The sequence below is a fragment of the Equus asinus genome, chromosome 17 (genome assembly GCF_041296235.1).
Source record: "Equus asinus isolate D_3611 breed Donkey chromosome 17, EquAss-T2T_v2, whole genome shotgun sequence".
Taxonomy (NCBI): Eukaryota; Metazoa; Chordata; class Mammalia; order Perissodactyla; family Equidae; genus Equus; species Equus asinus.
This window is the reverse complement of record NC_091806.1, coordinates 46,580,440-46,595,683: the sequence shown is the minus strand read 5'-3', so window position 1 is coordinate 46,595,683 and position 15,244 is coordinate 46,580,440. Positions and strand designations below refer to the sequence as shown.

At 53.7% G+C, this 15,244-nt stretch overlaps 1 protein-coding gene across 3 annotated transcripts; it reads left to right on the top strand.

Annotated features, from left to right (window-relative positions):
- The first annotated feature begins 4,236 nt into the window (after positions 1-4,236).
- LTO1 (LTO1 maturation factor of ABCE1) lies at positions 4,237-12,634 on the top strand. Of its 3 annotated transcripts, XR_011495214.1 has the most exons (7): positions 4,244-4,428; positions 5,766-5,871; positions 7,470-7,540; positions 8,624-8,772; positions 9,467-10,266; positions 10,498-10,615; positions 10,916-12,634. XR_011495214.1 is itself a non-coding variant. In XM_014861603.3 (5 exons), exons 1-5 carry the CDS (start codon positions 4,379-4,381, stop codon positions 10,982-10,984), a joined length of 414 nt encoding a protein of 137 aa, XP_014717089.1. In that variant the 5' UTR covers positions 4,246-4,378; the 3' UTR covers positions 10,985-12,634. The 3 variants fall into 3 exon arrangements, 1 of the variants encoding a protein (XP_014717089.1); XR_011495215.1 differs by lacking the exon at positions 8,624-8,772 and having other exon boundaries at positions 4,237-4,428; positions 9,467-9,739; XM_014861603.3 differs by lacking the exons at positions 8,624-8,772; positions 9,467-10,266 and having other exon boundaries at positions 4,246-4,428.
- Positions 12,635-15,244: the final 2,610 nt, after the last annotated feature.

Sequence of the window (15,244 nt, the reverse complement as noted above, 5' to 3'; positions counted from 1 at the left end):
ATTAGCTCAGGGCAAATCTTCCTCATCAAAAAAAGAACCCCTGACATAAGAAGGAGACATATTAATTCAAATTTTTCCTACCTACTTTTTATGATTTCATTTGCTAAAATGGACACTAAATTTGAAACTTACATAAGGATTTTGAAATAAAAAATGTTTGCACTTCAAAACTCTGCCATGTCTACTTTCAAGGCCCTATTCTTAAAGTCTAGTCCTTATTTGAAAATGAAGCAATTTGCGAATACAATATTGAAAATCCAAGATGTCATAATCAGAGTTTTACCCTTTAATGTTAAGACAATCTGGGTTCAAAACAGCCCTTATGGAACAAATGGGGGGAAATCTCCTCAAAGCTTTATTTTCAAACTAATAGTTGGAATCAAGTGTTGATTTTTTTTTTTTTTAAAGATTGGCACTTGAGCTAATAACTCTTGCCAATCTTCTTCTTTTTTTTTTAATTCTTCTCCCCAAAGCCCCCCAGTACAGACTTGTAGATTCTAGTTGTGGGTCTCTCTGGTTGTGCGAGAGTGTTGATTTTTGTCGCACATATAATCTTTCAATGCTTTGCACAATGTTTTAAAGTTTGAAATTAAAGACTTGTGCTCTTCTGGACAAGTTTTTATGTTTGTGGGTTTTGTCCCGTAATTGGTCTTTTTTCCATGCCCAAAGGTATAGCTTATTTAGCCGATAAAGTTTCTGGTCAAAGAATGTATTTTATATATGTAATAATACGACAAGAGTTCCCTTATTTGGGACGTGTCTGTAATATAATGTCAAGTGGGTGGGGGGGGGTGAAGATTTAAAATTGTACATATATTAACTTTTTCTTTTTGAGGAAGACTGGCCCTGAGCTCACATCCGTGCCCATCTTCCTCCACTTTATATGTGGGATGACTGCCACAGCATGGAGCGTCAAGCGGTGCCATGTCCGCACCCGCGATCTGACCCAGCAAAGCCCGGGCCACAGAAGTGGAACGTGCGCGCATAACTGCTGTGCCGCCGGGCCGGCCCCACTATTAACATTACTTTTACGTGAAAACTCAAAGTAAAAAAATGTAACAAAGATTGGTGGCCACAGTGGTGGGAGAGCAAATTTCTTCGCTTGCTTGTTTTTTCCTTTTTCCTACATTTCAAATGTTTTGCGATATCGTTTGCTTATTAAAACAAAAAAAGCTAAAAATGAAAAGACGTTTTAAGCACAAAATAATACAAAGTCTACTATTTCATCTTCCAAAAAATATATGTTATTGGGCTTCTTAATGCTTATGAGTAACTCACGCTCATTGTGCAAACATGGAAAACTCAGAAAAAATAGAAGAGAGGAAATTTAAAAATGACTGCAATTCTGAAATCTAGATATAGTCCCCGTTAGGAGTTTGGTGTACTTACTTTCATTCTTTTTAAAAGAATAATTGTTTAGTGTAATAGGATTTGGAGTATATGTGGAGTTTTCTTCTTTTTCCTTAAACGTTTTCCGTGATGTTACTCTTGTCTTGAATATTATTTTTTGTGATTGCTTAAGAGTCTTCAGCGTGAATATCCTATGATATATGTGTCATCATTCTACCCTCTCTCGTTGTAAGCTGCTTTCTCCTTCCGGCTTTTACGGATGATCCTGCATTGACTATCATCGTACAAAAAACTGTCACTTTTCTCTGATTATTTCCTTGAGATGAAGTCCCAGAAGTGAAACGACTAGGTCAAAGTGTAAAAACATTTAAAATGCCCTTTCTGTCTCTCCAAACTGCCTGACCAAAAGGTAGCTTTAATTTATGCATCTGTGGGCCATCGTAGGATCTTTTCATTCTAAAAGAGAAGTTTTTTTTTTTTTTTTTACTATTTTAAGATAAAAAATGCATGTCGTTCTTTCAATTAGCATTCTTTTGATTACTAGGAAGGCTGCTGCTCTTTTCTGTGAATTATGTATTCAAGACCTTGGCCTATTATTTTTTCTGTTAGGGTGCATTTATTTCTTATCCATTTTAATAAGTTCCTAATAAACCAGAAATATTGTTCCTTTAGTTAGTTATAATATTTATGACAAATCTATCCTGAGATCGTTCTTTGGCTTTTCATTTTGTTTATTACCATTGTTGGCATGCACGAGTTTGTGTTTTCACCTAGTGAAATATATTGGTTTTCCCTTTGCGATTTCTTCCAGGGCTTTTCCTGTGTAAAAAATGCATCTCCAGGGCCGGCCGGGTGGTGCAGCAGTTAAGTGCGCACATTCCACTTCGGCGGCCCAGAGTTCACCAGTTCCGATCCCGGATGCGGACATGGCACCACTTGGCAAGCCATGCTGTGGCAGGCGTCCCACGTATAAAGTAGAGGAAGATGGGCACGGATGTTAGCTCAGGGCCAGTCTTCCTCAGCAAAAAGAGGAGGATTGGCAGCAGATGTTAGCTCAGTGCTAATCTTCCTCAAAAAAAAAAAAAAATGCATCTCCATACTCACCTGAATGTTCCACCTACATTATTAAACGCCCTTTTATTATGTCTTTAATTTGTCTGGAACTATTTTAACGAATGGTGTGAAATATAAATGGAATTTGACTTTTCCCAAACAGCCAATTCTTTCTTTATACTGATTGACTGGTATTGCTTTTCCCCATTAATTTGGGGTTCTTCTTTTTATCATGTGAGAAGGTTTTACATTTAGCAGAGTCCCCTTCTGGGCCATTCTACTGTCATGGATCCGTCTATTCTTGAACCAACATTTCACTATATTTTTATTGAAACTTCATCTTTTCAGATCAGTATGGCAAGTTCTCCATATCATCCTCTTTTTCAAAAACATCTTAGTTATTCTTATCAATTTAGTCATCTAGATGACATTTAGGATTTTGAGACATAACCCCAGATCGCGTGGAATTTTATTGGTATCACATTGGTCCCCACCCAGGGCCACGGCAGAGCTGTAGTTTACTCTGACTAGATCCTGCTTCAATCTTATTATTTCTAAGAAGTTTATTCTGACTGTCGTGCTGTGGATTTCCCTAGTCATCCCTGCTCTCGGGCCACTACTATAACTATTGTTAGAATAACAGAAAGTAAGTGATTTTTTTTTTTTTGCTCTTTATCTTGTATGTAGCTACTTGCTTAGCTTTACCACCAATTCTGAGAGTGTCTTAAATACTTATTTTGGGGTTTCTGGACGGGCCAGAAACCTACAAACATTGATGCCTTGCTCTCTTCTTTTTGACAGTCACACTTCTGGCTCCTGTTTCATGCTTTATTGCGTTGGTTAGGCGTTGCAGAGAATGCTTGATGAGCATGTGATAAAGGCATTCTTGTCTGACTCCTGATTTTAACGGGAACGCTTCAGGTACTTCCCATCTATGTCCCACTGTCGCTGACGGTTGAAGGAGCTTTTGAAAAACCATATTCAGAAAGTGTCTCTCATGCAAATGACAAATGGCAGGACCCAAACCGGATGCTGTTTTTAAAAAAGGGGGTGATGCCTCCAGCTGGGGTGGGAGCGCCAGTTGTTCCTCATTACACACCCCACCCTTCCGCAGTCGTGGATTCTTGACTCTGCACGAATTATGAATTACGCTGCTTTTGCTTTTAAAAGCAACAGCAAGAATAAAAACACAAAAACTTTTATTTCCAGTTTTCAAATAACTCTAAAGTGTCCAGAACGGATGCCAACGTTTTCTGCCGCCTTTCGGAGCAGGTGGGAAGGCGACCAGGCTGTCCCCGTCACCTGCTCCTCTTTGGGATTCCCAGGGGTCGGCTCAGCCTCCCGGTCCTGGAACAGGGGCCCGCGGTCCCGGGACCGCCGCTAACGTGGATTTGGGGGCATCTGGGGCTGGGTTCTGAAGCCCAAGGTCGTCCTTGGAGGGTGGCCCCTGCAGTGGATCGGGGTCAGCGAGCGCGGGGACGGCCAGCCTGCCTGTCCTGTCTCCACCGGGCAATTGCCCTTTCTGGAGGTTTCTCCCCCCAAAACCCCACGGGCAGAGCCTCCTGATGCGTCGATTCTCTGCTAACTTTTCCAGTCTCTTCCCCGGTTCCTTCCCAGCCGCTTTTGGCAATCCGGTTTCCCCTGCTTGAATTTTAAGAAATGTAAATATGGGTCGTCCCCCTCCTCCCCGCGACCTCCAGGAGGAGGACGTCACCGCGGGGGCCGCTCGGCCCATTGCGGAGCCGCGAGGGGGTGGGGGGACCAGCCCAGCTCCGCGCATGCGCCCTGGCCCCGCCCGTCGGCGCCGGCTGGACCCTCTCGCCTGCCGTCGTTTCCCGGCCTGCCCCGCGCGGCCGGCCCCGGAAGTGGGCCTCGCCTCCTCGGGAGCCGTGCGTCTGTGCCCGAGCCCGGCAGGTTGGCCACGGCGGCGCAGGGTGGCGGAGCCCTAGGGGTCGGGGCTGGCCGTGCTGCCGCCATGGCCGGGAGTCAGGACATGTTCGACGCCATCGTGATGGCGGATGAGAGGTGAGTGGCGGGGCTGGGCCGGGACCCGGACCTCCGCCGGGTCGGGTCCGCGCTCGGCGGCTGGGCCGGGGCGGCGTCCCGTGGGCCTGGGCGTTGGGGGAGCGCCCTGTGGCCCCGAAAGGCGGCGGGCGCGTGTGGCGCCGAGATGCTCCTGCGTCTCCTTCACTCCTCGGTGCCTCCGGACCCGCCTCCCCCGTCCGTGGCTGCTCCGAGCATCTGCTCGGCTCGCTGACTGCCTTTCTCCGGGTCCGCCCCGTCCTCGGATGGGACAGACCCTTGCCATCTGGGCGCTGCCCCTTTTCCTTGTTCCTGAGCAGTGGGACATACGGCAGCATTCAGGGACACGCTGATAAATGTGTCAGACGTCCTCCCTCCCTCCGGAGCCCTTGGGGAGTCCTTGGGGCTGTAATGGGGACGGGGGAGGAGCAGGGAGTTGCTTTGTGGCTGTCCTCCAGCGCCCGGCCCACTTGAGACCTCAGTAGATGTCAGTTAAGAAAGAGCGAGCGCTTAACCATCAGTCGCTGACATGTGTCTGCAGCTTCCTGTGAATCTGACATTGTGCTGAGCGTTGTAACCCCATCATCTAGTTTAGCCCCTCATGTCAAGTGGATACTGTTCTTCACCCTGGCTCACAGTGGAGGAGGAAGGAAGGTCGCTCTCCAGGGTCACAGAGCCAATAAGCGGGAGCTGTACACTCTGCCTCCTTGGGGGCTCCGCACACTCCTTTCGTCTTAGGTGACTGCGGGTTAAGGTGATGCCGCGTCCGCTGTTGAGCCCTCGAAGTCAGAGCCTTGGTTGTACCGCAGGGACCACAGTCATCGTGCATTTGTGGTCATCTGCTGGCGTTCCCCTCTGCTGGTCTCCTGAGATGTGATGGGAGCCCTGTGTATATCGCACTTTTTTGAAGCAGTTGACCAAGTCGTGTGGCTTTACAGACTCCCAGAACTCTGACTCGCTAACAGACTAGACTCACCTAGGAGATTTGGAAAACTAGATTTCTCGGCCTTACTCCACGGTTACTGCCGGGGCGAGGCTCTTGAATTTGTACCTTTGAAATTTCCCGTTGGGTTTCCCGTATTCTGCCAGGTGTAGGAGTTGCTATTTTAGCTTACCCTTCTCACTGTGAAAGAGGCAAATTGGACTTCAACAGCTACAGCGACTGGCCAGAGGAGAGACGTAGGAAGGGGTAGGAACCTGGGTTTTCTGACTCAGGTGGTGTGCGTCCTCCACTGTGCTGTGCCTTGTCTTGCTCGGTCTGGGTAATATGAGAGAGAAAAGATTTTCCAGGAAACGTACTTGTTCTCCTGTGTATTTGATCCTGCTTCTTCTCTGTACAGGTTCCATGGGGAAGGGTATCAGGAAGGCTATGAAGAAGGCAGTACTTTGGGTATAATTGAAGGAAGACAGCACGGCACGTTACACGGAGCTAAAATTGGATCTGAGGTAAGCGGGAACCCCTGTTTAGAAATGAATCCTTTTCATTTACAGTTTATAGTTTACTTTGATGATCAGTGTGATGGAACCAGAACTCCAGGCCTCTTAAAATGGCAGTAGACTAGAGAGGTGCTGGTGGGGAGACATTGTTAGCACGGGATGGCCAGAGCACATTGCTGTAGAGAGAGTGAAGTTCTTCTGGCCGGAGAATGAGAAGACAGGTCCTCAGTCACCTTGGGTTACATTGGCGCGTCATGGTGCTGCCTCGTGTCCTAGGCCAGCTGAATCCTCCTGCAAAGAATGGGTGCCCCGTGTCATGGGAAGACTTTCCATTTCCATTTCCATTGAAATCCTACAAAATTTAGAATTTTCCTTCTCTTCTGCCCTTCGTCCTAGATGGGCTCTTGCCTAGGGATAATGGGCCCTAAACGGCCGAGTCTGAGGCAGTCATGACTGTATGAGATGCCTGTGGTTGCAAAGTGAATCACCACAAAACAGATGGGCCGAAGACAGCAAACATGTGGCTGCGGAGGATCGAGAGTCCAGGAGCGGCTGAGCTGGGTGCTTCTGGCCGGGGCCTCATGATGTGGGGTCGGGCCGTCAGCCAGGGCTGCACTCATTTGAAGGCTCGACTGGGGCTGGAGGAGCTGCTTCTAAGGGGGCTACCACACACGACTGTTGTTCTTGCCGTGTGGGCCTCTCCGCATGACTGCTTGAGTGTCCTTGTGACACCAGAGCCTGTGAGCCAAGACAGCAAGGCTGCAGTGACGTTCGTTGTCTGTTATGCCTGCCTCAGAAGTGTGTGCTGCCTCATCCTCTGTGTTCTTCTGGTTACACAGGCCATCCCGACACAGTTGGAGGGGACCCACAAGGGCATGGCTATTGGGTGGGGGCAGTGGGACCATCTTGGAGGCTGGCTACCCCATTGATGACTTGACCTCCAAACTTTTTTTTAGTGCCTTTTTTTTTTTTTTAAGATTTTATTTTTCCTTTTTCTCCCCAAAGCCCTCCAGTACATAGTTGTGTATTTTCAGTTGTGGGTCCTTCTAGTTGTGGCATGGGGGGTGCCGCCCCAGTGTGGCTTGATGAGCGGTGCAAAATCTGCGCCCAGGATCTGAACCGGTGAAACCCCGGGCTGTCGAAGTGGAGGGCACGAACTTAACCACTCGGCCATGGGGTCGGCCCCCACCAATGCTTTTTGATGAGGAAGATTGGTCCCGAGCTAACATCTGTTGCCAATCTTCCTTTTTTTTTTTTCCTTCCCCAAAGCCCCGGTACATAGTTGTATATTGTAGCTGTAAGTCCTTCCAGTTCTTCTATATGGGACACCGCCTCAGCATGGCCTCATGAGTGGTGCTAGGTCTCTGCCCAGGATCTGAACTGGGGGTCCCTGGGCTGCCGCAGCAGAGTGCACTTAACCACCATGCCACCGGGCCGACCCTTGACCTAACTTCTGTAACCTGATGCGCAACAGCTTCTTCCAGAACAGCAATATGAGAAGCGCCACGGCCCTGCAGCCCTTCCTCTTGTGTTGAGAGCGGCATGGTTACATCAAGTATAGCGTGTTGCTTGTTAATCTCCCTCTCAAACGTTTTGTACGTTCACAGATCGGGTGCTACCAAGGTTTTGCGTTTGCTTGGAGATGTCTCCTGCACAATTGTGCCGCTGAGAAGGACAGGTAACGTTTGAGACGTCTTCCTCTTTCAGTGTGTGGGCCAGGAGTTCTGGTTCCCTAGCTTACTATGACCGTGGCCGGTTAATGTCTCAGCTACCCCGTCTGTAAAATGAGAACATCATCAGGCCAGACTTGCACGCCATTCTGAGATGTACAGAAAATAGCTCGAAAGTGTGGGCGCATGTTTGCTGTTTGATGAGCACCGGTTGCTATTCCTTCTTGGGTTCTCAGGTCCCACTGCCTTTTCCCTGGAGGCCTTAGAGCGCCGAGTGGCGCTTAGGTGCCCTGGCAGCAAAATAGTGTTGCAATTGGCTATATCTTCTTGTTCATCTTTGCCGTAAGCTTCTGATAAGCATAGTGCAATGGTCTTGGTATGACTGGGGCTCAGGAATGGTGACTCGCTTGTTGCCAGTTTCATCGTGTGTCCAGCCAGGTCTGTTAATGAGCTAGTGCATTTAATGTGTTTCATGCCTGTCTGGTGCTTGGAGGCACTAAGTAGCCCTTGGCTGTTTGTATTGTTCGTAGCCCTTATAAACCGTTCTTACCGTGTGCCACCTGCTGAAGCCCCTGTGACCCCGGTGCCCCCGTCTTCGTTCTTAAGCTGGAAATGAACCCTTAAGTACAAGGCACACATGGTCTGGCCGTCCTGTTGCTCGGGGGAACCAGACTCCGCTTCAGCTGGTGCTCTGCGTCATTCTGGTGCCTGGTGGCTTTGCCCAGCCTGGGAGGGTGTGAGGAGACAGGGCAGGTGGCGTTCCCCTGTGCCTGGGGCTTATTTGAAGTATTTTGAATGTCTAGAATTCGGGCCACCCCTGTATTCTGATGTCAGGAGCAGGATGCTTGCCGCTGAGCGCGGGTGCCTGGCGGTTCTCTGTGCCCTGTCTGGTCTGTGGTACTGGCCACGTCTGCGTGTTAGCTGGGAGCTGACCGGACTCGTGCGTTAGCCCGGGGCCCCAGGGCATTGTGCTCTGAGGACTCCGAGGGAGCGGCAGGGTGGGCCGTGATCTGGTTGGAACAGCAGTTGGCAGCCTGTGGTGCCACTGGGTGGCAGTCAAAGCTGAGCTTGCTCTCCACTCCCGTCCACAGAAGGGCACGGAGAGGCGCCTCCTCGGAGCCTCCTTCGTCCCTGACACCGAAGCGTGCTGGCTCCTGGAAGAGTGTCGTGCTGTTCGCGGAGGGTCCCACCCAGGGGCTGCCGGCCTCGCCCCAGAGCAGAGTTCCCTGACTTCTTAGAGGTGTGCCCCGCTGTCAGGTGGAGTGGGCACTGTGGCGGTGGGCCCGGGGCTGGTGGGAGGCCCGCAGTGCTGCCCGAGGGGCTCTGAAGCAGCCTGAGCGCCTTGGTCTGGGGGTGGTGGTTGCAGCTTTTTGGGCGTTGTAAGTGAGTACGGTTTTTAGAAATGGTAGAAGGCTGATAGAGGATCTTATGCTTCGTGTTCCAACTGAGGATGCTAAGGGAGAAACGCCTGCCCTCTGCCCGTCAGTCAGTAAAGCACGGGGCTTTCCCACCTGAGGGGCCGCGAGAGCAGTGTCTCCGGCGAAGGGTGGGCTTCGTTTACATGGGGCCGGAGCTTTCTGAGAAGCTCCGAGGCCTCCTGCCGTGTCAGCAGCCTGGTGACACCTCACGCAGACCAGCGTTTGGCCCGGGCTCCGCTCTGGGCTCTGCATTGTCGTCTGCGTTCCGTGGGCCGTAAGCGGGTCACACCCTCCTGACATGCACTGGCTTTGATGGGGTGGCGGGCTGGGTGTGTAGCTTCACTAAGCAGCGGGGAGAAGTCACGACTTGCCGAGGTCACGAGGGCCGGTGTCTTGGTTTCCTGTTAGAAGACGGCCGTCTCCCACAAGCTGGCATCTGCCCGCCGTCCCTGGGAGCTGGGTGCTCTGTTGCGTTCATGAGCGCGCTTCGACCTTCACCATTCTGTATTTCCTCAGAGAGGCAGCCATCGCAGCTCCGATGAACCGATTTGCCCTTGGCAGACTTCCTCGTGTGACGGAGGGCAGCAGGGACTGGCAGGGGCTCAGGAGGTCCGCGTGCCTTGTTGCCATTGAGTCCTTCTCGGGATGCGTTCTTCAGAAGTCCCCGTCATCCACTGTACTCCCGACCCTCAGACGACCATGTGAGGGCTGGGGGAGGGTGCTCATCTGGCCACTTGTGGTCCATTGTCCAGATGTGCTCACGTAGGACTCGTTTTGCCCCCCGCCCAGGTGAGAGCCCCGGCCCCCAGGATCCGGTGGAAGCCAGGCGACTCACGTTTCTTGAGCGCCTAGTCCCTGAGAGGTTCTGGGCTTCCATGGCTTATCTATCCTCTCGAGAGCCTGTGAGGTCCGCGTTAACCCCCCTTTTCCAGACCTGGCCACCAAGGCTCAGGGAAGTGAAGTGACCCAGCGCCTCGGAGCGTCGCTCTGCAGGCTGCCTTCCCGCGGAGCCTCCCAGCAGGGCTCTGTGTCTTCCCGGGGTGGGGGGGAGCTGAAGTCCAACACCAGACGCTGCTGTCTGCCCTTTGTGGGGGCAGCGGGGGCCTGGCTGGTTTAGCTGCTGCTGAATTCCCAAAGACTGTGAGCGTGAAGTTTCTCGATCCTGGAAAATCCCTGGATCCACAGCAGGCTCGGTTGTGCCCGGTGCCGTCCTTCTTGTCTGGCTCTGTCTGTTCCCACGGCTGTGACTGTGAGCAGCGCTGTCGGTGAGCTCGTTGCAGGCTGCCTGGGTGGCGCGGTCCACGGCCGGCCTGGAGGTGTGTCTGCAAGCTCCATGCGTGCTGGATGGCGGGCGGGGGGGTGTGGCGACAGCACGGTGCTCGGAGCCTGAATATCATCTGGTGTCACGAGAAAGTGAGTCGTGCGGCTCCTGGCCCCAGGCCTGCCGGCTTGCCCAGTGCCCTTACGTTAGTGATTGGCAGAGCTGCCACACAAGCCAAGCCTGTTGTGTCCAAAGCACTCAGAGTCTTTATTTTTCTGTTTTACAGCAAAAAGATGAAGGTCTTAGAGTCACTGATTGGCCTGATTGAGAAATTCCCCTACGACGACCCTACTTACGATAAGCTGCACGAGGACCTAGATAGGATTCGAGGGAAGTTTAAACAGGTTTGTCCCCCTGTGGCTCCTTGTGACGGGGTGCCTTTCCCACTTAGCTGGCGCGGCCCCGGGGGCTCGCTTTGCGACTGGTCTTGGGGCTGTGTGTGCATGCGAGTGGTCCGTAGGAGCAACCGTTTCTGTGTCTCTATGTAAGAAAACGGAGGGCGCTCTCGAGAAAAGCGCTAGACCTTCTCTCGGGGCTGGTGGTGTAGACAGCAGAAGCCGCAGCTAGAGTGAGAGTTACGTTTTAGTTTGTGAGTAAAAATACACGCGATTTTAAAAACCACCTTTTTTCTTTTGTGTTTTCAGCTTTGTTCATTACTAAACGTTCAGCCGGACTTTAAAATTAGTGTGGAACGTTCTGGACTTTCATTTTGAGGATGACAGATGAACAAAGACGAAACATCAAGGAACAGATGTCCGTATGTTAAGCATTTAAAAATGTGATTAAAGGCAAAACAATGATGGGGTATTCATTGTCCTGTAGGGAGGGTTCCAGTCTGGCCGGTGAAAGGACATCCTTCCCCAAGGTCTGCCTGTGTCCCCTCGGTGCCCTCACTGGGCCCTCCACGCCGGCCGGGCCTTTGTCGGGCCCTGCCCGCTCTGCAGGCTGAAGGCGTCCCTGGCAGAGCCCTCGCGAGGCTGCTCACTCCTGGCGCAGAGTCCGTTGGCCTCAGCGCTCCCCCGCGGGGCGGGCCTGGCCGCTTCCGGACTGGGGTCGGCTCTGGTAGGGTTACCCGCCACGCCTGCACTCAGCGCTCAGAGGAAGTCTTGTGAAAAATGAGAGTGGTGGGATGGACATGGAACAAGTTAACGGAAAGCAGCGACAAGCACGGTGACAGTCAGTGAAGCTTAAGACGTGCCAGCTCTGTGTGACGTGCCTCCTGGGTTTCATTTAACCCCTTCAGTAGCCGGGGAGGGAGGCGCTATTCCTATTTGACAGATGAGGGGACCGAGACCCCCAGGGGCTGTCCAGTCCAGGGACACCGGGTGGCAGAGCTGGGTGCTCCCCCAGCGCCCGTCTCCACCGCCATCTTGTGCGCCCATACTGGGATCCCTGCCTTCCGGTCCAGGCGGCATAGGTCGCCACTGTGCTCCCTGGAGTCTGGGGAGTCCACTGGCCAGTGACATGGGCATGTGGCTGAGAGGACGGGAGGCCAGCTGGTCCCAAGGAAGCCTGGACATGCTCTTCGCACTGTCTCTGGATGGGCGTGGGGCTTCGCGGCATTAGAAACGGTCAAGGGGGAGCGTCTTAGACCAGAGGCTGACGTTAGGCCACCGTCGCGTGGGCACGGTCTCGGGAGCCTCACTGAGGGCTCTGCCTTCTCCGTTTGCGCTGAGTTCTCTGCTCTCCTGCCCCTGCTTGAACGGCCTGCGACGTGCATGTGAGGTCATTGGTGGAGCGGGGGTCTGTCCGTCTGTCCCTGAGCTGCACGCCGCTCCGCCGCTTCACTCATGACCGCACGTGTCCACGGCCTCGTGAGCGGGGCCCCGGGTGGCTGGCAGTCGGCGCACGCTGCTCCATCTGAGGGAGCACGTCTGGAAGCGGCGACTGAGATTAACAAAGGGCTAGCCGTGAATCCAGCCTGGTTTTTAAAGTCATTTGAAAATGTCAGCACAAACTGTGCTTTACTGCACCAGCTGGCGGTCCCGAGAGCCACCGAGGAGACCGGAGGCTGGAGTCCCCGCGGGAGCCCCCAGGTGTGCCGAGGGAGAGAGCTGTCTGTGGTTGAGGGACAGACGTGGGCTTCTCCTAGCACACTGTTTCAGGTGTGCGTCCCACCCTGGGTGTCTTCGTCTGCAGCCCCTCATTCTCAGGGGGCCGTGTGCTGGTGCTCTGCCACAGACAGTGCCTGCGCTGCGGTGGCTCCAGGGGACCCGGAGGCCAGCAGTGGCTCTCTGGGCTGGGGCACTGAGGGGCTTTCGTTGTTTTCTTTGGGGGTTTTTGTGTTTTCTGAGTTACCTGTTTTGATTATGTATTATTTTTATAATTGGAGAAAAAAATAAATAGCATATTTTCAAGCAAAAGGCTGTCTGGGACCATTTGTACTGTGGCACCCCGCCAACCCCTCCCCTCCTCTGGGCTTTGGGGTCTAGGCACACGGGCAGGCCTGCATTGGCCAGCGCACAGCTTTCCGTTGCCTTTCTGCCCGAGTTTCATTGACACGTGGAGAGCCGGTTCCTGTGGGAGAACGGTTGCCCGTGGTGTTCAGGAAAGGGGCCGTTCCTGCTGACCCGGCCCGGCCACCTGTCGGCACTTACTGCGAATCTTTCCTGCCACAAATTCGCTGGTCCTCTCCCCATCTCCACCTCTCCAGGGCAGGTGGCGTGAGCGGCAGGGAGCCGCTCTTCCTCTCCCATCACACGGGCCAAGCTGCCTCACTGATCTTCTGCAGGGTGCCTGGACCCTGGACTTGACCTCTGCACGCCCAGCTCCTTCTTGGAGGCCTTGACCCAGTTTCTGGGACTCCTCCGTCGCCCCCAACAGACCACTTGGCTTATCATAGCCGCACGGCCCACCTCCGCAGTCACTCCAGCCCTCACAAGCCATGCCATCGGCCGCGGTTGGTTCAGGAATGAGCACGGCTCCCCTCTGGCCAACAAGTGGGTAGCGGAAGCCTTCTGGGGGCCGCTGGGAAAGGGCACGTCACTCCTGAGAGAGAGGATCTGTTTGGGAAGTTGTGCTCTGGGGACGTGGCACCTGGAATTGCTACAGGCAGCTTGCAGCTCAGCTCCGATGGAGCCACACCTGGGCGCAGCCGGGCAGAGATCTGGAGAGGACCGACCCTGGGACGTCGTGGGCAGCTGGGCCGGCTGGCCCCTGAGCCGCTGTGCTTGCGGCCTTCGTGTTGGGTGAGCTGACGAGTGTCCTGGTGCTGCAGGGCCCGTGGGGCTGGGCTTCCACTGTTTGTGGCGAAGGTCCCCTGCCTGCCCTCTCCCCCCGCCCATCTGATCGCATTGTGTCCCCCTTGTTCTCTCAGATAGTAACCCTTAGATGGCCCAGACTGGCCTTGAGTGCCAGAGCTCTTTGGGTGGGCTTTCCTCCCTTCCTGGTGGGCTCAGTCGGCTTACTCCCTGCTTCCTGTCGGAAACTCCCAGCGTATTTCATGCCGCATATGCTGCTGGGGCTGCCACGACCGATACCAGGAGCCGGGCGCTGTAAACCACAGACGTTGATGGTCTCCCGGTCCTTGGACGGCCGAGATCCGGGGGTTGCAGGGCTGGTTCCTCCTGAGGCCTCTCTCCTTGGCGTGTAGATGCCGTGTCCTTCTTGTGTCCTCACATGGTCGTACCTCTGCATGTCTATGTCCTCACCTCCTCTTATAAGGACCCCAGTCACACTGGATCAGGCCCACCCTAGTGACCCCATTTTACCTTGATCACCTCTTTGAAGACCCCATCTCCAAGTACAGTCACATTCTGAGGAGCTGGGGGTCAGGACTCCAACGTAGGAATTTGGGGGACACACTTCAGCCCATACCGGCCACCCTGGCTGGCTGCCTGGACAGGCTGTGAACTGGGGACTGGGAGAGAAGACCGCCTTTTCACTTACAAGTCGAAGTCACGTCATTTTATTTGTCTAGAGTGTTGGCAGTGGGAATAAACAGACTCAGTCGTCCACTGAAACTTGCCACTTGGGAACTGCACGCCCCAAGGCGGCCAGCGAGAGATGCCCAGTCCCAGGCCACGTCGCCATCCTGGAGGAAGGCCGCGTTGTGCTTTGACTTATTTCACAGTCACCCATTGTCGTCTCCACCCGGTGGTGAGGAAAGAATGCAGAGATGTGAAGGGAGGGACAGGAAGTCTCACTGAGTGGCTGCCGGTGGCCGCCTCTACCTTCCTCGTGTCCCCAAACTGTCCCCTAACCCTCTGAGAGGGGCTGCCACCCCACTTCCCAGGTGGAGGCCTGGGCGCCCAGTCGAGTCGAGTGACACGCCAATGGTTGTGGTAAGTGCTGCCCTCGGGCCTGACGGGCGCCGCGGGCCTCCAGGGCTTTGCCTGTTACTCTCAGCCAGGACGGAGCCCAGCTCTTCCGATCTCCGGGGGGCCTGCATCCGTGACCAGTCTTGCTTCCAGTGGCCTGAGGCAAAGACAGATGGATTTATGGAAAAGGGCCCTCGCTGGGTGCTGGCGGGGAGGCAGCGGCCAAGTGGGCCCCAATCCCCCAGCCCCCATGGGCACGGCTCACTGAGGGATGTCTGTGGCACTAGGGGAGGCAGCGATGGGGTGGGGGTGTCCAGCTCTGCCTGGGGAATAAAGGAATGAGAAGGTGGGCAGGGACGCCTTCCCGGAGGAGGTGACCTTCACACTACTGGCTTTGTGAGCTTTCATTTGACCTCACCATGGAGAATTTCTCTTCACCCTACTGGAGAACACAGTGTAATTAACAGGCAAGGCCACCCGAATTTGCACAGTTGTTCCAGTCCTTAACAAACGACGCGAGGAACGGGTCTACAACTCAGGACACTGAGGTGACCAAGCTAGGGTGATCGATCAGAGGAAAGTGGGTGCTGCGTTCAGTTCTCACAGGACACGAGTCCTACAGTTGAGGGACCGGGCCCCGAAAGGCTCAGTGGCGAGTCCACGACGTGACTCAGTGGCCGAGCCGGGGCTCTGCGGATGAATTCTCCGAGAAGG

What these genes read in the sequence shown, in the direction of transcription:
- LTO1 (XM_014861603.3), top strand. Translation starts at nt 4,379, where the DNA reads ATGGCCGGGAGTCAGGACATGTTCGACGCCATCGTGATGGCGGATGAG. An exon ending in GAGCTAAAATTGGATCTGAG is followed by an intron (nt 5,872 to 7,469) that starts GTAAGCGGGAAC and finishes GTACGTTCACAG; the next exon opens with ATCGGGTGCTACCAAGGTTT. An exon ending in TTCGAGGGAAGTTTAAACAG is followed by an intron (nt 10,616 to 10,915) that starts GTTTGTCCCCCT and finishes TTGTGTTTTCAG; the next exon opens with CTTTGTTCATTACTAAACGT.